Source organism: Spodoptera frugiperda, chromosome 1 (assembly GCF_023101765.2).
Source record: "Spodoptera frugiperda isolate SF20-4 chromosome 1, AGI-APGP_CSIRO_Sfru_2.0, whole genome shotgun sequence".
NCBI lineage: Eukaryota > Metazoa > Arthropoda > Insecta > Lepidoptera > Noctuidae > Spodoptera > Spodoptera frugiperda.
The window spans coordinates 8,766,552-8,789,811 of NC_064212.1; the positions used below are offsets into that span (position 1 = coordinate 8,766,552).

At 35.0% G+C, this 23,260-nt stretch overlaps 1 protein-coding gene across 8 annotated transcripts; it reads right to left on the reverse strand.

Annotated features, from left to right (window-relative positions):
* Window positions 1-7,444: 7,444 nt before the first annotated feature.
* Window positions 7,445-22,579, reverse strand: LOC118273256 (5'-AMP-activated protein kinase subunit gamma-2). 8 transcript variants are annotated; one of them, XM_035590129.2, is made up of 3 exons: window positions 11,398-11,562; window positions 10,676-10,809; window positions 7,445-9,765 (listed from the first exon to the last, which is right to left on the reverse strand). In XM_035590129.2, exon 3 carries the CDS (start codon window positions 9,688-9,690, stop codon window positions 7,639-7,641), a length of 2,052 nt encoding a protein of 683 aa, XP_035446022.1. In that variant the 5' UTR covers window positions 9,691-9,765; window positions 10,676-10,809; window positions 11,398-11,562; the 3' UTR covers window positions 7,445-7,638. The 8 variants fall into 8 exon arrangements, with proteins under 8 accessions (XP_035446022.1, XP_035446023.1, XP_050552862.1 ...); XM_035590130.2 differs by having other exon boundaries at window positions 10,676-10,800; window positions 11,398-11,561; XM_050696905.1 differs by lacking the exons at window positions 10,676-10,809; window positions 11,398-11,562 and adding an exon at window positions 22,448-22,579.
* Between the last annotated feature and the right edge of the window lie 681 nt (window positions 22,580-23,260).

A 23,260-nucleotide genomic window follows, 5' to 3' on the forward strand; every position in this document is an offset into this window, starting at 1 on the left:
CACACTCGAAATTATTATAAAAACAAACAAGTTGCCGGCGATAAAGTTATCATGACTTCTTCGTAAACACGTGATCTATAAATAGAATATTCATAATATGACCTTTAATTATCGTAAAAATAACTGGATCAGTTTATAATTCAGACTCATTAGCGTGGATCGGCGCGTGCGCATTTATCGGTCATTGTCTGATTTAGGTATTTTTTGAGAGTCGTGTGTCGTGTCAAGGGGTCATCGACTGACTCCCAATCGCTATGACATCAGCTTCAATACTTAGGATTACAAAACACTTACTCTCACTCACGTAACAACAAGCGCTAGGCCTTACTGTAAGAGTTTCAATAAATTTTGTAACCTCATTATACCCTGACACCGTCATTGTGATGACTGATGAGACATGACTTTCATATTTAATGTATTTTGTGGTTTATCAGCAATTTCGTACGGTTACCCACCGCGACCGGCGCACAGATAGATAACTACAAAATAATTTGTATTTTGTTACGGTCAGCATTGTATAACTATTTAAATATAGGCAAGTAATTACTGTTTCGTCCTCATAGGCATTTTCCTGTTCTTGTTACCTACTTACTGACTCAATATTTACCTACAAGATATGTAACATTTCCGAGTTTGTTGAACTCAATGTTTTGTAGAATTTCGTCAGATATTATTTACTTTACATAAAAAATAAACTTCAACAGTTTCAATACCATAAAATCACAACTACACGAACAAATAATAAGAAACTTCATACTTCTGAAGTACTTATTTAAAAAATCAATAAGCAATCCGCATTGTGAGCGATGTGACTTGACGGTACACAACAGTCTAAAAGAACCAGCTATTTAGGTAATACCTATACCGGATTTAACACATCTGTCCTAAGTAAAACCCGTTCTATAACTTGTAACAATGGATGTAGTGACGACCAATTATATCCTTCGTTTATAACTGTTGAAGGTAAATTCCCAATTGATTTTATTTGCCTTAGATTCGATCACTCATTCTTAAAATTCGTCTTAAGAATATTGATGACATGATAACAACTACGTCATTCACTTTACACATCTTAGGCAAGGAATAATGACCAAAAAAAGATTGAATTCTTAAGTCAAGTAGGCTGTTTTTCGCTTGTTTGAGGCGAATAAGTACTAACCTAGTAACAAATCGTTTGTTAGCTTACGATGTGGGTGAAAATCGCACTAGGTGTGTACTACTGATTGTTCACTTTCAGTAAAGCTTAAAAAACATTGCATCACTATAATTTGCAATGGCATAGTGGGTGCGTAAATAAACAAACACTATAATACACACACACCCACATATTTATTCGGATTTTCGAAAATTTCTCAGTAATAGCACGGAGTTTGGAATTGTACCCAGTATATGGGAATAGGCTCAATCTCTATTACATGGGGCTTTTAACACAAATGGTGAAAAGTGTTTACATTGTACAGCGCTCCTCTGCCTACCCAGTCGGGGATAAAAGACGTGACGTTACCCACATTTTTATCAGGTGCATATAGATTTTTTTTATCAATGCTAGAAGAGCCTTATTAAAATAAATTTGAATCATTGAAAAAAGCAACCTGCAGCTAAGCATTTATGGTCATGCAAACTAAACATGTATTTGCATAATATATTGCAAGTTAAATAGAAGCTTGTATTATTATAGATTCAAATCTATTATTTAATAATTTAAAAAAAATAAACCAATCTACAGCTTGACCACACAAATTGAAAGAGAATATATTAAAGTCAATTTTCCGTATAAAATTGAAATCCAAACCACAAGTAGATACACAAAATATGCATAAATCATTTATCAACATTCTCCTATGGAGCTGGGCAGAACGTTATTATACTTGATAAGTTTCGTGTCTCAAAAATAATGATGGACATTAATAAAAGACGAGATATCTTGTAGCCTAGCCTTAGGCATAGTTACGAACATAATCATAGAAGTTAAAAAGTAATCAATCCATTCTCTTTGGCAACGTTTACAAATGTCTTCAGTGACTCGTAAAATCTAGCGGCTCTCACTCAAAATATATTGTGAAATGTTTTGTGAAGATTCTCCTAATTGACTGTTTATTTCCAATTGCGTTGTGGTATATTGTTTTTGTTTATTGATATTTAAATTGTTGGTATTTATATTAAAAATAAATGATTTAGTAATTATGTATTTTACAAGTGTATTTATTTTTATTTATTCTCTCTATCTTTCTAATCCCAAATTTCCAAACTCCCAAGTCCATCTAAACAAACTTTCAGTAAGTTTAAATTATCCTGGTAAACTCATTTGGTTGGAGATTAAGACATAAGTAAACTAAAATTGTAGTCTACCCTTACACCAGCAAGAAAACCCTCGCCTGATGTCAAAAATCGTAGTTTCTCAGATTTTGTAGATATCTAATATTGTCTACGGAGGTCTAGGTTGAGGACCCCTTACCGGTGCCGCCGGGTTGGTTCTATTGAGGTAAAAATACCACACTCCTTGTGGACTTGTGAAGGTTTCCCCCGTCAAAAAAATCTAATAATATGACAATCGGGACGAGACTGTACAAAATTTTTAGACTGAGTGATAAAATTCGTAAATTCTTTTTCTGTCATACTCAGGGACATTTAATGATTACTTAAACTATTCTTTAGTAACGATTTTGTTCCAAAAACAATTGCTAAGGACTGGATTAAGTAACCATTAAATGACTCTGAGTACGGAGGCTTGGCTTACCAGGAAATGAAAACTGCATACTATTAAAAAAATAAATGTTTATATTAGAATGTTTGCTGCACCACATCAACTAATTAAATATGTAGACCTTTATTCTGATGACGCCCACCTTAACCGCAGGTAGCCTATGTGTGACAAATAATATGTCCTACATTCTTACCTCTGCCTGCACTACAGGGCAATTATAGCCATGAACTCCAATAAAAATCTAAAAATATATATTTAATGAATTATTGATTAAGTCGTTAATCCCTACAGAGGTATTTATAATGAATTTTATGCATAAGTTTATTTACAGTTTCTGCATACATAACCTAATGTACCTATATTACCGTTTCATCATTAATAATTATAACGGCCTGTTTTACGGTTATACCCTGAAGGAATCGATATAAGTGAGTAATCCACTACTATAAACATTGCACTGACTAAGTAATTTCTAATAAAACCATATGTCTGTTCGCAATAGTCTCTATGTTAACCCATCAATCAAAATTAAGGATATTGCCAGCCATCATCAAATTAACCCAATTAAAGTGCTATATAAAACACAAATAAATAGGTTTCTCATTAAGCTATTCATCCCCATGTGTAGATTCACATATATTAAAAAGTAAAACAAAACCCCGAACATTTAGATACATTATAATAAAATGACTGCACGGTGGGTGCGGTGGCTGGGCAACCGGCTGCCGCGTAACGTCTAGCGGGTTATTTCCGCACGGAGCAACTCTTTGTGTGATTCACAAATTGTTGTTCTGGCTGCAAGCACGGCTGCTGTTCGACGTTCAAATTTTCAATTGAAACACGAATAAAATTACCAAAAGTTCCGTAAAAGTTTTGCTACCTACATGTGACTAATAGGTAATTTAAACTGGTAAAAACTGGATGCATCAGAAGACAATCTCTTCGCGGTGAAACTGGCTTGAGGCTATAAAAATCTGATACTTACCTACATGTTGATAGACTCTCATCACTAGACAATGAAGCCAAAAAAAATATCATCCTTGAAATATTTTGCAACGAGCGGTCCACTTGAACAGGTATTCACGCGATTGTCCACAATGTGACCTCCACTTAATCGATTAATATGCTAATTTAGATTATTTATTAGGCAACAACCAACCAATATTTCGAACTGTTTTGCTCATTCTAAGTTTTTATAGATTATTTTAAATATTATTGCTTAAACCATTCCCAATTTGATCGCAAATGTTGTTAATCCATGAAATAACTAGTCAAGTCTAGATTGAATTAATAATGAAAGCCAAATCTATGCTTTCACGGTCAAATACTATCTAATCAGATTTTACATATTGAAAAGTATATCACAGAATTTAAAAACCTCTATTGACATAAAACTCATAATATAAATGACTTTATGTTTAACTAAACCTGAACAGAATATGCCTATCCTAATATATGCATTTATGATGCACCTAAGTTATGAAGTACCAAAGACACTAAGACTTTGGAGTCTTCAAATTATAAATAAAATATGAGATAGGCTATTTAATTATTTTTTTTTACATTTGTACACCTGTATTTAATAAGTTCCTAGTTAATGAATTACGTAACCAAACAAACTGCATTGTATAACAAATAAAATTAAGGAAAATAATTGCATAAATATATGCAAAATGATTGTAAATCAAGGTTAATATATATTTTTGTCAAATCAACGATTAGCTCATTCTTTAATATTAAAATAGAACAAAGAAGAAACCGCATATTTTTATTCTACTGAGATTTTATTTATTTTGTCTATAAATATATTTAAAGACTTTGATTTAATTTTAATGACATAACCGTGATCGGAATATGTATGTTATTTAAACAACTAGGAAAGCTTTTAATAGCACATTTAGGTAATAAAATTATAATGGGCTGTGTTTGTAACTGTGTTTTATTTACTTTATTGTTTACACTTTTTAATAAAGTTTTATTGTTCGGGCCTTTTCGATAAAATAAATAGATTCTAATAATTAACCAGTACCTAAATCGGCGATCTCAGGGTTGATACTAAATATACAAAAAACTAGCTAATATAGATACACTGTTAAATATTTATTGTGATTTCGATTTCTCTTTATACTACACTAATTCAATACTTACCAATAATTACTTCGGAACATAAAGCATTAATATTATATGTTCTCAATCATTTCAACTGCAAACAACGTCGATATTACACATTACCTATATTATTTACTCTGAAAATACAATATACAGCGATTACGTTCAGATAAGGGATTTTTAGTCAACAGTTTATAAGCGCATTTAGTAATGAACTCGTTTAATATGACTAATCTCATAACAGGCGTTAAATGTGGGTGTAATTTCAGGGAATAGCATGATTAAGTTACAGATCCATAGTTTAGAGACCCATTGACCTACTAATTCACAGCTGTAGCATATCTCTAGGTCGTATGTGTATGATATCGATCCGTGTAGCGGAGTGTGGAAGGCGACGTCATCTGCTGGGCGCGACACGGCTCCGCGCCGCCCGCTGCAGTAGCGACGAGACGTCGACGCGACGGAGCGACGCCGACCGACGACTCCTGACTCTCCACGTGATGTGTAGGCAGATTCGTCGCACAATCGCACGACAAGCTTCCATATTTACGTGCCCAGTGCCAAGTAACTTACCGGTTTCACACGAGTGGGTTGCTACTAGTTCTTTTTCGTATGTTAATTGGACCAGTGTCTATCACTATCACATTATAATATAATATCGTTTCTGGTCCACGAATGTATCGCTCTACATATACATAATGAACCAATCTATAGATATGAAAGTCTACAATCTACATACGGACTATACAAATAGCAACTGCAGTGCAAATCTAATTTTACTTCGGTGATCTTCCTGTAATAACAGTAAACAACGCTTGCATTATACTACTAGCCATGACTATCCACGCAGCATAACGCGGGCGATAACTAAAAATACTGCCAGACCTCGTGTTGCCTCTTACTTGGAAATAATTTTCCATTGCGGATAATCTAATCTAACATTATACATCCATTAACAAATAACCCTTTCCGAGACGCGTATCGTAATAGATACGGGTACAAGCATGCTCAATGTGATTAGTTCTATGGCGTCAAGAAATCGACTCAGGACGAGATAAAATTAAATTGGCGGCTAAAAGTAAGAGATACTGCGCGACCTTGGGGCAGAGTGGTTTGTTCCGGGTTCGGTCCTCCACCCACCGACCGGTCGCTGCGCCTGCGCCTCTCCGCTGCACTCACTTGTATCTACCTACTAAACATAAATGTTTCTTATTTAAATTGATTGCAGCTGAATGCATTATAGACGCGCTAGCGTCATTAAAACTGTAGGTAGTCTGGACGCGCCAATACGTTGACATAAAATACGACTTGGGATATCTAATCTACATAATTCTAGATCATAAAAACCTTGTCAGAAACTACTAGAAGAAAAGCACACATTAACTGGAAATCTTACTGTAACAGAAATGTAAGTGATGTCAACGCGGTATGTAGTGAGCCGGTTCTAATGATGTAACGAATATTCGCATTCACAAATATTCCAATTTTGCTAATATTTGTTTTGCAAATATGAAAGTCATATAAATAAATGAAATATTTTGATCAAAAGATAAATTCAAAAGAGGAATAGGTAATCATTTCTTTTATATTTACTACAAAACCTTATCTTTTGATAAAACTGTTTTGCAATCATAACACTATAATTTTTGGTGATAATTTAGTATTATAGTGAATAAACAACTTTTCATTACTGTTAACCAAAATAAGAAAAATATTAAAGTCCTAAATACCTATCTCATCCAACTAAAACATATTAATTTCTTATATTCAGTTATGCATTTAAACATAAAATTCATTTTTATTTTCAAACTAATATGTATCAACATTATACATACACATTACTATGCTCGGAAGTCGGAGTAATTAATACAAATTAGGGAAGGGCCAAATTATGGAGTGGAGATAGTAGCCCTACAGTAATTGTTGTCATTTGACTACTATTTTGATGTATACTTGTCCAGGCTAAAAGTACATGTAAACAATTACAAATGTGTGCTGCGACTCGCGTGTCATGTGTACTGTCAAAATAAATTCTTAGACATTATCCAAATTCTTAAATCAATATTTGCAATCGCATTCCTATTCGTGAATATCGTTTGCAGAAATCTGACATCCACGAATCACATCCACGAATTTCTAAAAATTACATTCGTTACATTACTAGCCGGCTCATATAACATTGCTATCGGATGTAAATATTAACAATAATGCGCAAATAGTGAGGTTACTGGCCCATCGTGTATAAACTCGCGTTACATCACCTTCTCTTGACTAACGAGTTAACAAGTAAAGTGAGAGGACATCAACTGCTCATAATTACCAAAGACTATTTTAAGAAGACATCATTAGTTCAGATTAGACATCTGCATTCACTTCAGCAAGCTTAGACTAAACCTTGAAACACAAACAGAAGTGATGTCATGAGCCATTACATTTAAAACAATATTAGAAAACCTACCCGTTTGGGTAAGATGCTGTTGCGTCAGACAATCAGGTCCTTGCCAATACCTAAGTCTTATATATACTACGCTAGTTTTCCTTAAAAGACTAGTAATATCATTTTAAACTGAAAAATCATTCGATAAAATACAAAACATTGGAATATCACGTCAAATTGAAGAATACCATAAGTTACTGCTAAAATAATTTATTAAGTTTTAGCAATGTTATCATGAATTAAATAATAAGGCAATCACGTGGTATTTGATGCAACTATTAATGAGTATGAAGTTAAATTACAATATCAATACAAGCAAAAGCTGAGATTAATATACCGATTCGGCGTTTTCACCTATCACAATTTCTTTGGAATAAAAATGTTCTACTTATTCGTTAGCACTCGACTCTTCGATCGTAGTCATATTCGGATCTATGGCAAGGTCTAAGTGCGACTTGTGACTACTCGTTAAAGTGTTAATATTTGCATCTGCCTCCGAGCTACCTTCGCCCTCCTTCGGCTCGGCCTCGTTCGTTGTTTCTTCCTCAGCAGTAGCATTGGACTCATGCAATGCAGCAGCTCCTTCCTCAACTTCAGGTACATTTTGTGCTAGCGTTGGAACTTCGATTGTTATAATCTCATTTTCAGTTTCTTTGGGGGATTCCGCTACTTTATTCTCTTCGAGTGGCCTAAATATTTCTTGTAGCGAAGAAACTTTCTTCTCTGTGGGAATTATTCTATTTAAATATACTAATATGTCTGACAGTGAAACAATTCCTACTAGTTTATCTTCTTTATTTACTAACAATAATCGATGACTCTCAGTTCTAACTATAACTTCTAAGGCCTCATATAACGTAATACTTGAACGACATTTTTGTAACTTCTCTTCCCAGTCTTTCTTTTTATTTCTTACTTCACCTATGGTCAACGACAAATTCGAATATAATTTTTCACTCACTAGATTTAACACTTCATATTTTGCATAAACATCAATAAGCGTACCGTTGTCGTCTAATATCGGTAAAGCCGAAACATCTTTCTCTAACAACAATTGAAATGCCGTCTTAATACTTGTTTCGTCAGTTACAGACACGATGTCTTCAAATGTTCCAATTTTCAACTCTGTTAGAGTCTTATGGAAGAAAGTTAATTCTGGAAATTCATTAAGATACACAAACAAAAACCTTAATATTCTCTTATGTGACAAAATGTAAAGAACATCCCCATTGAATGGATCGATCATTAACAAGCGATGGACACGGTTCTTGTGGAGTAAATTAATGGCGTCGTGGAGTGACTGATCAGGCCCAACACTACACAAAGGCTTACGCGTTGATCGTAACAATTTTCTCCATGTATGGAGAGTATGGCGTTCTAAATCTTCAACTGATAAATTTTCTTTATCTAGATAAAGAAGAATCCTTATAAAATCTGTCACTGTTATCATACCAACAAGAAGCTTTTTGTTAGCATCCCAAAGCGGTGCAGAGCGAATACCATGTGATATAAGTGTGGGAAAAGTCTTTCTGACAAAAAATTGTGTATCAAATATAATGACTTTCGCGGACTTTGGTAAAATTTCATAACATTTATGATACTTAAAAAAATTTAGTAAGAGCCTAGTTTTATCCCTACCACCTATGGATATTTGGACGATAGATAAGTAAGGGTCATATTTAGGTAGGCCGCGTACTTCCCTAAACATCTGCTTTGCTTGCGATGGATCTAAAGAAGCGTATGAATTTTTATGATAAGTAGGTGAAGTCGTTTCAATAGAAGACCGACGAACTTGTTTGTTGCTTTTCTTCTTGACTGGATCTGCAGTAGACTGGCTAGCTTCCGCGTGAGGCTTGCTACGGAAAATATCCATCACCCTCGTAATGGGGCTGTACTTGCGGGATGAGGCTCCAGTTACTGTGTGGTAATACTTCTTGTGGGAATCTTTATTGTCAGCATATTGCTGGTCATCTTGACTTTCAGGGGCTTCTTGGGTTTCTGTCGTTTTTGCTTGTTTCGGCGGATATTTCTTAGCATCACTTTTTCTTCTTAAACGAAATATATCAAAAATAGAGCTCCGTGGACTAGACGACGTGCCATGAAAAGTTTCGTATCCTTTCTCGGGTGCTGACTGGCGCTCCGCACTGGATGCCCGGGACGTATCAGCAGGCCTTTCCTTAAATATTGACCTAACATGGGGCCTTTGTGACTCGACACCTCGTGTGCCAAAATGGACCGTATGTACATTGCTATCTGCTACTCTAGAAGGAACTTTTTCTTCTGTATTGGGTAATGTGGTAACAACAAATCTCTTTCGCTCACCAACAACAGTTTGATTTTGCGCTTCCGAATGCTTTTTCTTTTTGTTCTTATGTTTCGCCTTGCCATGTTTGGTCGGTGATTCGGTCGTCGCAGATTCATTTTCTAGAATTGGATCCATATCCAAATATGAGTAACAAAATAATGCTTTATACCTTTATCTTGTAGCATAATCCAGGAAAATGTCTATCATTACCTGTAATAGAATGAAAGGAATATTAGTAAAACGTAGTTCATAACTTACTTTACTACGTATGAGGAAACTATACCTATTTTAGATCAATTATGAGAATATATCTACAAACATGTTAAATTGTAATTGATTGTTTACGGTAACTATCAACTATAATTGTATGATAATTAGTTATTGTTAACTCAATACAATTTATCTACCAGATCCTAATTTATAGTTATAAATATTGTACAAACTACTAAGTACATGATCAAATTACATTTGTCAGGAACAAACATTAAATGAAAATATAATTTCTGTATAATTATTAACTAAACTTTTGTGGCAGAGATAGGCAATTTCAATAACAATACAGTACCTAAAATTGGCTAAAAGCGAAAACACTACCTCGTCAGTCGTACATAAACGCGACAGCAAGACTAGTATAGCTGATTTTAAAATTCTCAACACCAGACTCCGAATTGATATCCGAAAGTTATCTATAGTAGGTAATAAGCACACATTCTATTATAATACAGTGATACTAATATAACGAATGACATAAGCGTTACTTCAAAAACTACAATTATTGCACGCCTTCTATTAAGTTACCCCACTCCTCTAGGAATATTGAGAACAAGCAACAGGTAACAAATTCATATTCAGAATGAAACTAAACTATCTACTCGTTTTAGCACTACGGAATAAAAATAAAATAACCTTGAGTGAGTTAAATTATTTCAGTATCAAGCCATCGTCTAGTTATCTAAAACTATCGCCGATCGACATAAAGTTTTTCACATTAACTGTTTGATGAGATGAGATTTTTCAACGTATTGTTATAAAACCACTCACTCTACGACACGTGCCAATATGCTACACTATGCTATACTACTTCGTCATAGGTGCCTACTCTAATACAGCTCAAACATACCAATAAGTTTCTATACCCAGATGCCTCGGACTGACGTGTTATATTTCTTTGGTTGGAACACCATATTTGAAGTGTACGGATTTAAGATTTTCCAGTAATTTAGACGTAGGTTTCTGAAGCAAAAACTGCATGACCTAGTTTAAATAAATGAACAATTCAAAGAGTTCAGCACTCACACAAGTCGGAAAGGAGTTCGGAAAATTTTCCATAATTTATTGGCGAACAATCGTATTCATAAATAGCATAAATGAGCATAACGTTTTACAATCACATGTATTGACATGTAAAGTACCGTATTTGCTCATCTTTATGTCACTTGAAAAATCTATATAAACTGATGACTCATTAACGTTTATTATCAGTAGTCATGTTACAAACGTGGTCTATCAACTATGTCACTTCGCGATTTAACTGCCGCATAAATTAATCCTACAGCTCCCATATCGTTGCTAAGCAACGCAATGCGCCAAATGCACCTATTTTACTACACGCGTTAGCTATTTGCTGTTGCATTGCGTAATCTGCAGAATTCGTTCTTATTGTAGCCTCATGATGACTTCCAAATTTAATTCACAAACAATATAAATAAGAAACATCACCACTAACATTATAATATTCGGCACATTAACACGGTTTTGCTAAGTCTATATTTGACACCATTTCACTGATCAATACTTTTATAGAGCAAGAACTGTGCGATACTGAATGAACACAAGACGTACCTGGCGTCACTGAGAGCTTCATGTTTTTAATGCAACAAACTTCACGCACTGATTTCTTGCAAGACGGTTACTGTGTGTTTTATAGGGGCTGAGCACTATTTTACTGGGGTCGCGTGTTATTCCCGACGATATTGTGTGCGGCCATGTTGGTTGTCAAATTACGCGAGGGTTCGTGGGGCGACATCTGCCGTCGGGCAAAGGGATCGCGTCGCAGGGCGGCACGCCAGCCAAATCGGAACGGGTGGGAATGTTATCATTGTTTGAACCAAGCGCAGTTGACTTTCAATTCGTGAGATGTCACGGCGAACTGATTTCAGATTAAAGTCGTCAGGAATTTGTGAAAGATGCAATACGACTAGGATGTGAGTAGCTTTGGTAGTTGCCATCAGTTAATATAAAACATAAACATTATTTATCTCTCATTCGTCATTCATCTAATTAAATAGTCAAACGAACTTACCTGTAAGTGAAGTTCGACTGTAATTATTCTTGTTGTTGCATTGTCCGAAGATGATTAGGAAAACAGTTGTAGTCTCGGCGTTAGTCCGTGGCGTCACACATAATTTTAAAGATTAAAAGCTTAAATTTCTGAACGCAGCCATGCACATTGGCAACACTGCGTCTGCAACACTAATTTCATTAAGTTCATAGCCATTTATTGGTTTTACAACATAGGGTTCATGTTTATATTTATATAACATGAAGGATCTGGGTAGGGTGGGACTAATCATCTTCGGACAATGCAACAACAAGAATAATTACAGTCGAACTTCACTTACAGGTAAGTTCGTTTGACTATTTAATTATACTTGTTGTTGCATTGTCCTCTATGATTAGGAAAACAGTTGTAGATGTTTAAAGACCAGTTGTAAAAACAATAACCATTTGTTTAAAAATAACAATCAACAGAGTTATTTTTTAAAAAATATACACTTCTTAATTAAATATATAACTGAACAGTTATATATCTATTAACTGCGTAATTCAAACTAATTCCAAATATCATTCACATTGTTGAAGAAAAGGTTCTAAGAAAACTTTTATTAATTATTGGTCTGTTATGAAAAAACTTGCAAAAAATTTAAGACTCTCCAATCCAAGCAGCCGTTCGTCGTATTTCATCAATACTTCCCCACTTGCTGAAAACTGCTAATGTTGTTGCATGTCGGGTACTGTGTGTTGAAAATACACTAGTGTCAATTCCACTCTCTTCCATGGCTCTTTTGACCCAACGGCTGATTGTACTGAAGCACACAGCTTTATATGGCTCCTTTGTAGATACAAATAAGCTAGTACTTTTAAAATCACGTAAACCCTTTGTAACTTTTAAATTGTTGACCACCGCAGTGGCTGGACATACTCCTTTCCTAGCATTAAAGAAAAGGATCAGTTATAAAAAGTTGACCCTGTTTGGTCCTAAAGTCTTGATCAATCTATCTTTTACAAATATATTGATGAATTGATTAATACAGTCTTGTTTAATCATTATATTAATAATATTAATCAGGGCTACTGTTTGAGCCCTTTAACCCGTGGCCAACGTTAATAAGGTTTTCTTGGTAACAATCTGCAGATAATTCTTTCTCTAGAGTATAATTCTTTTCAATATAATCAAGTACAAAGACATATCCCAAGTATTATTATATTTGGGTTTGGGGGTCTTAATTTAAAAAATCCCTTGAACAATCTTTTGATCTAATGATCGGTATCCAAATGTGGTCCTATAACTAATGATAGAGCTAATCTTACGGAATTCAAATTACCATATGTTACTAACTGTAACTCTTTCATTGAATCACAAAGTACGGTACTGAATAACTTCAGTAATGGTAGGCTTAGTAATGTTTATATTTATGGATTTAAATACTTAGCCTATGATACTAATGCACATGCATGCATGATTTGCATGATTCAAAGTATCTTTAGATATTGAATTCATCAAAACAAGAACTGCTTCATCACAAATTCCTAACTCTATGCTTTCCTGATAATGCTTCTACCATCAATACCACTTTTTTATAAAAGGGGTGTAACAATCTGGAATTATGCAAGATAAGGACTTAGAAGGTAAAAATATAACAGGTTCCTTAAACAATAATCTAATAACATTAACAATAACCACTGAGTGACCCAATGGGGCACAACTATTATACCTGTTGCTTTGTCTGTAATTTATTTTCTAGGGTTTTAAGAACCATAGAGAATGGAGGAGAAATAATAAATAAAATAAGCTGTATTTAGTCCAAGGAATGGTGAAAGCATCAACTGCAACAGCTCCTAGGTCTGGTTGCCATGACATATAAGTGCAACACCTTGCATTAGTATATATCAATAACCTTTGGATTGTTTATATTGCTCAGTTCCCATTTTGTAATGTCTATCTTCCTATCTTCCTTCTAGACTCAAAAAAGCTATCACACTATCTTTAGTGTTTATGTAATTAGCATCAAACAATAGTCTTTTAAAATTCACACCATTGCCAAATATTCTTAGAAATCCTATGTAAAAAATTATATTAAATTCCTCCTAATCTATTTATACATATAGGTTACAGCAGTAATATTATCACTATTTCTTCATTTATAAGCAAACATTTTTAAAACAAAAAAGGCAGCTATTCATTCCAGTGAATTTATGTGAGCCCTAGACTCTTTAATTAGCCTAAATTCTAACTTTAATCATAATTTTATACAGTAATTCTTTTATAAGCTTGGAAAAAACAATAAAAGAATATATTTCTTTCCTTTTCAGTAATGTTAAGAGTCATATCTATAGTATTGTATAGTAACAATAAAAGTTACAGTTGTAACATCACACTTAACTATTCTCTTTGCTCGGCTAACTATAAATCCTAATGTTTTTAGTAAATTCACAGTTGCTTGTATGTTTTGTATACACTGTTGTTATAACAATTTTGTTTATGTAACATAATAACATAGTTGTTTCATATACTTAAAAAAAAACAAAAAGTCATCTAAATAGATAACTGATATACAACCTCTTTCTCTTAAGAAAACCATCATTGGTTCATGATTTTTGTGAATGTTGATGGAGCCGTACAAAGGCCCAAGAATAAAACATAAGTATTTAACTGATAGTGTTTTCCTTGAAAAATAAATCTTAAATATTTCTCACTATCCTTGTTGATACTTATCATATAACAAGTATATTTCAGATATAAGATGACAAGAACATCATCTTTTTGTAAAAACTTGCACACTGTTCGGTACTTTCCAATTTGAAATATTAGTTTAGTATTAGTTTCAACAAAATTATTTAAATTCTTTAAACTTATAACAAAACGAAAAGTTCCATTGCTCTTTTTAACAAGGAAAATAGGTGAACACAATGAATCTTTTTACAGGTTTGCAAGTTTGTATTGCTTTCATAGCAAGTACTTAACTGGTTAATTTCTGCGGTGATCTGTAAAGATTCTAGTTCAGAAAACCTATCATTTTGAGTACAACTCTGGTATGGTTTACTATGCAAAAGGATTGAATATCCTGCAACCCAACCGAGAATAATTGGATCTTGAGTTAAACTCTGGTGTGGTTTATCACACAAAGGGGTTGAGTATCCCGCAACCCAACTGAGAATAATTGGATCCTGAGTTATCAAGTTTTCAATTATTTAAGTGGTAGTTAAGTCTACTCACCTGTTGGTTCATTTGCGTTGAGGTTGACTCCTCTTGCTCTCCCTGGTCCTGACTGCTGCTGGTGTTCTGGGTGACGGCCCCCCCTCTTTTTAGCATCTGCCTGAGGAGGACCCCGCCAGTTTAAAGCTTTATTATTATTTATTTTAGGAGTACCTGTCTGAGGCACCCATGTACTTCGCTTTGTAGTGAACCTTTTTGTTTCAGCCACCTCAGTTCTTGACCAGATCTCTTGACTGATCTTGCTGTTCTGATCTCTTCTCCTAGATCTTCACCAAATAGATAGATTTCTGTTCCAGATTGCAATAGAAAATCTTTCACATTTTTATTTATAACTGATAACAGGAGGGACTTACGTCTCTTTCTATCTAAATTTATAGTCACAGAGTAGGATTGGAGCATCATTCAGTATTCTAATGATATCCATCTATGTCCTTAATTATCTCTCATGCACATTTGAAGACATGAACCCAGACATGCCAAGGCTGTTGAGGTTTGTTTCTGTTTTGTTTGTATCATTTGGTCACACTTCTGGGATTATTAATCATTGATTGTAGTGCTTACCTCCGGGTTTAACAAAAGATGCACCATTAATTTCATGTTGGAGAACGGTAAATTTTCATCAGTATGCCATTCCCCCAATCACCTTTGTGCTATTTGTTTGTGTAACTCTCCTCCTACTCTCACCAGCTGTGACTTCACACCTTATATGTCTATTACCTGAGGATCCAACATCTCTTCATGTGGTAAGACTTCAGGTAATTCTCATAAAGATTCTATATTTTCCACATTTACATCTTGTTGTACAATGTACATATGTATCATTTTGTTGAGCATTGCTCAATTCTATGCATTCATTATCCGGAGGGACATTTTCAATGCCTTCCTCCATGTAATGTGATAATGTTAATGGTGTCTTTCCAGTTTCTGGAAGTAAAACACAATGCAAGCTGTGCTTATGGTACAGCATGTGACTTATGGTACAGCATGTGGCGTATGGTACAGCATGTGGCTTTCGCCACATCACAATATAACCATGTAAGTTCCCGCAGAACTTCCCTTGAAGGTTATAAAGACTCAACCGCGTGTGCTCCCACAGAACACCCCAGAGGTTGATTATTTGATAGCTTAGCAAGACTCAACCGCGTGTGCTCCCACAGAACACCCCAGAGGTTGATTATTTGATAACTTAGCCATTGTAGACCACGTACGCCCCCGCAGGACGTCCCACAGGTCAGGCCAGTTCTTGCTAGAAAATAACCGGCCTTGTAAATGCTCGTGCGATTCCTTGTACATAAGTATCTATCGCGCATGAAATAGCAAAATGTCGCCGCGTCCTTTACATACACATGCAAAGCGCAAGACGCCCAGGCACAAAAGTAAAAACACACGTTCTTTAAACGGTGTAGCGTTAAATGTTTTGCTGCATAGCGAAGCTATAAACTTTGTTGCAAACTTGCAAAAGATGAAAGGCCGGCCATTTTCGTACCATCATCGCTCGAATCGGAGCTCAAAAGTCCTATGCGATTTTCAAGTTTCTTCAATTGCTTTCACAGTTTAGATCTTGACTCCGACTTTATTTTTCCCATATTACAGTTTTAGAAACACTTATTTTAACTAAAAATTGGTAAAAAGGTGGGAACACGTGACGCCGTTACGTGACATAAAATCCGAATGAAATTAGTGTTGCAGACGCAGTGTTGCCAATGTGCATGGCTGCGTTCAGAAATTTAAGCTTTTAATCTTTAAAATTATGTGTGACGCCACGGACTAACGCCGAGACTACAACTGTTTTCCTAATCATAGAGGACAATGCAACAACAAGTATAATATATAATTATGATCAACATATTTACCTGAATTGCTCAATTTCTTTTTTGATTCCAATTTAAATTTCTATATTTTTTCCCGGCACAACCAGCGGCTAGCAAGGAGACTTACATGAATGCCAGAAATCTGAATGTCATAGGAAGTCAACAACGAAAGATTACTATCAGCTCTACAAGTTAATATGAAATCTAGGAAACATCTAGAGGAGCATTATTGTTACTCGGCACCTATGACACGCGAAACGACATTATTTAGAATTACAATAACTGCAACAATTAAACGTACATATGTATAATGCGCATGTACCTATTCTTAAAAGAGTGCATGTTATCTGTGATGGAGACGATAACATCAAGTTGAGCGATGGCGAACTTAACATACTTGATAATCTTGGAAAATATTTGTTTCATGCTATATTAACGACGTCATCAAACTGATGCCGCGCCTGTAATTATTCTAAAGGTAAAATGTAGACAGGACTTGTGTTGGTCAGAGTTCATTGTATTAGTTAACCTGAACTAGAATCTTTTAACCCCTAAAAATACCTAGTTCAGCATAACTTGTAGTATACAGAGTCATCATCAACCAGTCATGACAGTCCGCTTGCTGTCTAGACAGCAGAGACCAGTTTTGGTTATGGGATCTGCTCTCGATTAATCCCTTATTTAGTAAGCTCTTACGATACCTAAACCCTTGCCCACGTGGCAAGGCGAAAATGTAAAAAATAAATACATACATATATCTGATTCTGTAGCAAACATACACAAAACCTCGATCTCAATTTCATGCATGTTTTTAACGTGACTTGGAATAAGTAAAATGTACTTTAAACAAAACTATTAAGACATAAAATATGCAGATGGATATGTACGTAGTGTATTTTATAGCATACCATTTACCGACAAGTAAGTAGATGCATCAATAAACTAAACATCGTGCAATAAAAAAGAATAATGAGAGTAACATTGCTTGAAGGGCAAAACCAATGAATTTTATTGGATGTGTACCTACGTAGCAATAATCTGAATGTATATTATGACAGGCCGAGCGTCGTGACGAATCTCGTGTCATTGAAAAATCGTTATAATAATATTATATCACTAAATAAACATACAAACAAATATATTTTACTGAATATCAGTTTATCGCAGATGTATTTACGCCAATGGATAACGAAGTATGAGCAATGTGACATATTTAAGCTGAAATTATTCATAGGTACCTATGATAGAGATAATTATGTAGCTACAGTTTTTTTTTTGGAAAGAGAATATCATCCAATGATTTCTTCCGCCTTGGGTGAGAGTCAGCCTATTACTGATTAAAACTACACCGTTTCTACTACTGCTTTTCGAGCCGGAGCCCCGGTAAACCGCTAGGTAGTCCTCAGCTTCTGGATGTAGCTACACTTGACTTTGAAAACGACAGAACACTCTTGAAAACAATGAGTCGCCTACTTGATAACATAATTCACTTTTACGTAATCAGTAGATGAAAGCTTCCACCTCAAATCCATAACATAATTCTCACATGATTCAATATGACGCCCACAGAAAGGAGGCGTACGCGGCACACGGAGCCTTAATTTTATGAATGGAGCAAGGTACCGCGTAAGCGAAAATTCTACACCCACGCACTTAAATGTATTTTTAAACTTCCAGAAAATGTGTTCTCGCATTTTGCAGAAACGACATTCGTATGCGTAGTAATTAAAAGTTGGAAACAAACAAAAAAACCTTTGAAGTTTCTATGGATTCTTATAGGGGAAAACATTACTTTAAATACCGTGCACGTGCGATAAGAATAAGTGAGAGTAATTTTAAAGTTCCCAGTCTCCGCTACAGCACACATCCACTCGTCTCGGTATGACGGCATCGCAATTCTAAATTTAGGTAAATTTTGCCCAATACAGTGCGCATGCGAGAAAAACGATGACGTAGTGTTTCGTCATGGATCCGTGACGTCACTGTTACAGAGACACGAGGCAAACGATGACGTAGTCAGCGGGGAAGAGGGCGGAGGTGGTGCCTCTGCGATCGATAGCCAGCCGTTGATAATGATATTCCTGTAGTTCAGTGACGCTCGACTAATAGCGGCACGGGAGTAGAAACTGTCAGCCTTTAGAAAAAGCACGGGTCGGCAGCTCACGTGCTACGACTTGAATGCATTCAATAATACACAGGTCAGTCGGTTGATAGTGAACAGTTCACAAGATGCGCTTACATGGCATTCTAATGAACCATGAACCACTGAACCGCGGAATTTATGAATTGCTTCCTAATGATGTTTTTATTTCTTAGTACATAGACGACTGTTGTGTCAATATAGCTAATGGTACAAGGTTAGCCTTGTACCCATTCAATCTTATCATCCTATTTGAATGCTAGGAAGACCTGTTTTATCGGATACTATTATAATTACGTCTAAAATTATTCCCATTACAAATTCCCAAGTTGTATCCTCAATAAAATCTAATTCTGAGTTTAAAGCGGTTCCATAAATAACTGGGAATATCGAACGGTGTTTAAACGAATGTTATCAAGACGTAACTTCGGATAAACATCTAAAGAAATATGACTATTGGTGACGCTCAGATTAACTCACCGATTGGTTTCTGATACACTTCTATTAATAGACATTTGACGCGTTTAACTGGCTGTTATGAGGATATCGTGACTAATTTTTGATCATATGTATGTGCATGATATGTCTGAAAACACGGTTAAATGTAACACTTCGCTAAGTTTAATGTATAAGGTGACTCCAGGAAAGCGAGGAGTCATAGAAGTACTAGACATAGGTACTTATGTTTATTTCTATTGTTTCGGATCCACGATGTTCCTCTGCCATTGTTGTGTGCGCTCGCAACCATTACTGGTACATATGACGCAAAAAGAAGACTAAAGAATACCGTGATATAAGTACATACTTTACTAATCTAGATTTACTTAAAGTCTTATATTCAAGTAGTATATTTAGTCAATTCATTGAGTATTAAATATCAAAATCCAGGTAATAAACAATGCAAGTAATAAAATCTTGTAACTCGAGCAATTGCTTTAGTCGGACAGAATCAGTCGTTTGTATATAAAATTCAAATCAACGCTTATCTATTGATCTACGGAATAAATGAAGTAATCGCGCTGGTAAAATGATTAAGCTGTAATCTGATTTGATAAACCAGCTATGTTAAGGTAGGTAGGTTTCCATAGATATACTACGAAGAAATGTCTTGTTTACGACAACAAACACCTATTTATTTTATTCATATCTAATATATTATTGTTTGTATCTATAGATTTAGATCTAATATGTCTATTAATTATGTATATCCCCAAATTATCATGATGAACACCGTATTGTCTCTGCAACACCTTAAGGTCGACAAGAAAGAATGCTTGTGGTATTATGTCCGTGTTTGTACCATGTTAATGCATTAAGTTTAAATAAATAAATAAAAAATAGTGCATTGAGTGTTAGCGAACTAACCTCTGACTTGTGAGATCATCTTAATTATGCATCTTGATCATAATTATGATGAAACTACATTCCAATCACTGCATAGATTATCCTAATTAATATAGACATAAAGATTGAAATTATTTTGACACGAAACAATCCGACTCGTAATAAAAACAAATCTTGATTAATCGCATTATTGATTATATTAAAAGTGACGTGGATGCAACGACAAGAATAATTCATCTATCCGATACAGTATCAGTACACAATGTATGTACATTTATTATTAATTCAATGATACTACTGCGACCTCGTCACCATTTTTTCATCTATTAGATAAATCCACTTCCAATGCGCGTATCACGTAGGTACGTACATTAACATGCAATACCTCGGGCCCTGGCTAACTATAAAAAGATTAAGATTGTCAGTAATGCAAACTCTTATGAGATTACGGAATGGCGTGGCTCGTTTGCTGAAATCTCGACTAATCCAAACATCTTCTGCGTCTGATAACGTACGTCCTTACTTCACGAGTGCGTCAATTTATAAGCAAGCACTCACTGATACTGATAAGTCACGAAATGATAAATGTATTTACGATTTTTGTAATCAAATATTATTCGGCTATTAGCTTATCAAATAGTTCTATCGATACCATACGAAATAACCACCATAAAACAATGTCGACATCTATTTAATACTGGTTAGAGGCTATCCCAAAAAAATGGTGTCTAATTCAAAAATACAAAGAGAGTAACCTGTTTTTAAACAAGTCAAACCAGACCAATGTAAATGTTCCATGCATATACCTTGTAGATTATAATACACGAAGGCAAAATGTGTTGATTATGTTATCAATGAAAAAATTAACATGCGGCTTTCCTGTGTTAATATTTGTTAAAATATGATTACCAATGAAAGCAATATAGAGAGTTTGTACACCTTTCTTAACTTTTTCCCGTTACTGTACAACCTAGTTACTCAGCCACATGGTGGTTAGTCAAAACAATAATATACGCACCAGGCCATGTGGTATACAACTGTAAATCTGTCTAAATATACAGGCTCACATCTGTATCGAGTGATATTTTCGTGACGAGCACTTTTAAACATAACCTCAAAACGTTACACAATATACGCCCGCCGTGTTTTAATATTATTTTAATAATGTTAGTTTAACAATTGATGCAGATGTATACTCACAACACAGATCATTACGCTGAACCCCTCTAGCACTGACTATTTATGAACACTTCACACACACACTCGCAATATGCATAATGCATCCAATAGTAGCGAATAGTTTCATATGCGTCGTGTTCGCGTTAAATCGAACACAGGTAGTTCACTGGTCGATTATGCGGACGTTGTATAACATGGGCACTGGGACGGGAATTGATGGATCCACTGTTTTGTCAGCGGAGACCGCCATGCCCAATTAGTACAATTTACAATCGAGCCACAGAGTGTTCCAACAACGCGCTGACGGCATCGAAACAAGCGAGTCGCGTTCACGGTATGGAATTCTCTCGCGGCCGCGGGCCGTTGATGCGGCTGCGTTCGCGCACCGATATGTGCCCGCACCCACACATGTGCACGCGTAGCGCCCAAACACACACAAGCCACGTATCAAATGTAGATGACGCTCCCGACGGCTGACGAAGCCGTGACTACTGATAAATTGTTATGTCACTTATCAGTCAACTGGCTCAGGTAAACATAAATAAATACGATATGAATAAAAAATATTGTTATAAAATATTTCATACACACGTTAAATTACAGTGCTTATTAAAATTGGATGTTTTTTAAATTTAAAAAAAAAATGTCCAAAACAGTAACGAATTCTGCCGATTACGTTAAACCTCAACTAGTGTGTGCCTCAACGGTCAATAAGGCAATTTTAAATCGATTACTATGATAAAAAAAATTAAAAACCGCAATGATCTCGATACGTGTGATTTATTAGATGAAGCCGTGGTCAAAAGCCGAATAATAAATAATAAAAATACTACGTTAACTAAAATCCAGGATTATATTTTTGAACAAACATTGACATATAATATACGAGTATGAATGAAACGTTAGATATCATGTACTTACTCCATATCTACGAGTACATCCTTTGGCTGACCTTTGTTTATTGCGTGGGACATAAAGTAAAACACACTGTATTTTGTTATAATAACTATAAAGAAATTACTGACATGGGTATTTACTGAAAATACAGCACTTTATATTTTCTGTACATTCCGTTAATCTATTTCGTACCTCGTCGCCCATAAAGTAATTGAAGTACGTTCTTCTAAAGAAACTGTCGAAGCTTCAAATGATGTTCGCCCGTCTACATGGAATTACGTATCTTGTTATCTCATGTTTTTTTGGCCCTTTGCCATTGCGATGTTTTCTTTCCCTGACATTGTGGAAAATATTTTATCCCTTACAATTTTTGTGGATTTAAACTAAAATAAGGTATCTTAGGATAACTCTTAGGGAAAATGAATTTTCGTGTCAAGTCATCAATGTAGCTCGTGTGGGTGTCGCTGCCCATCCACTTGATAGAATTCATTAGTCGCCTTTGCTACACCCACGGGATGTTCGGTTATGGGTAGCCTATTCTTGGCGGGGCCGTACCTACCTTACATGCACTAATGTGATTATATCGTGTCATGTAGACTAAACATTATTTACATTTCAATAATTTACTCTATACTACCGTTAATCAACCTACATATTATATAACATATATCTATTGGATATAAAAGTATCACGTTTTATGCTCCTCTAAATTTTATTATTAAAAAAATATTACAATTAGAAAAAAATTGATTCATTGACACAGACACAGTGATTTGGCTAAATAATTAAGGCAATTATTTAAGTAAGAAAAACCTTAATAAAATTGAAAAGAGAGCT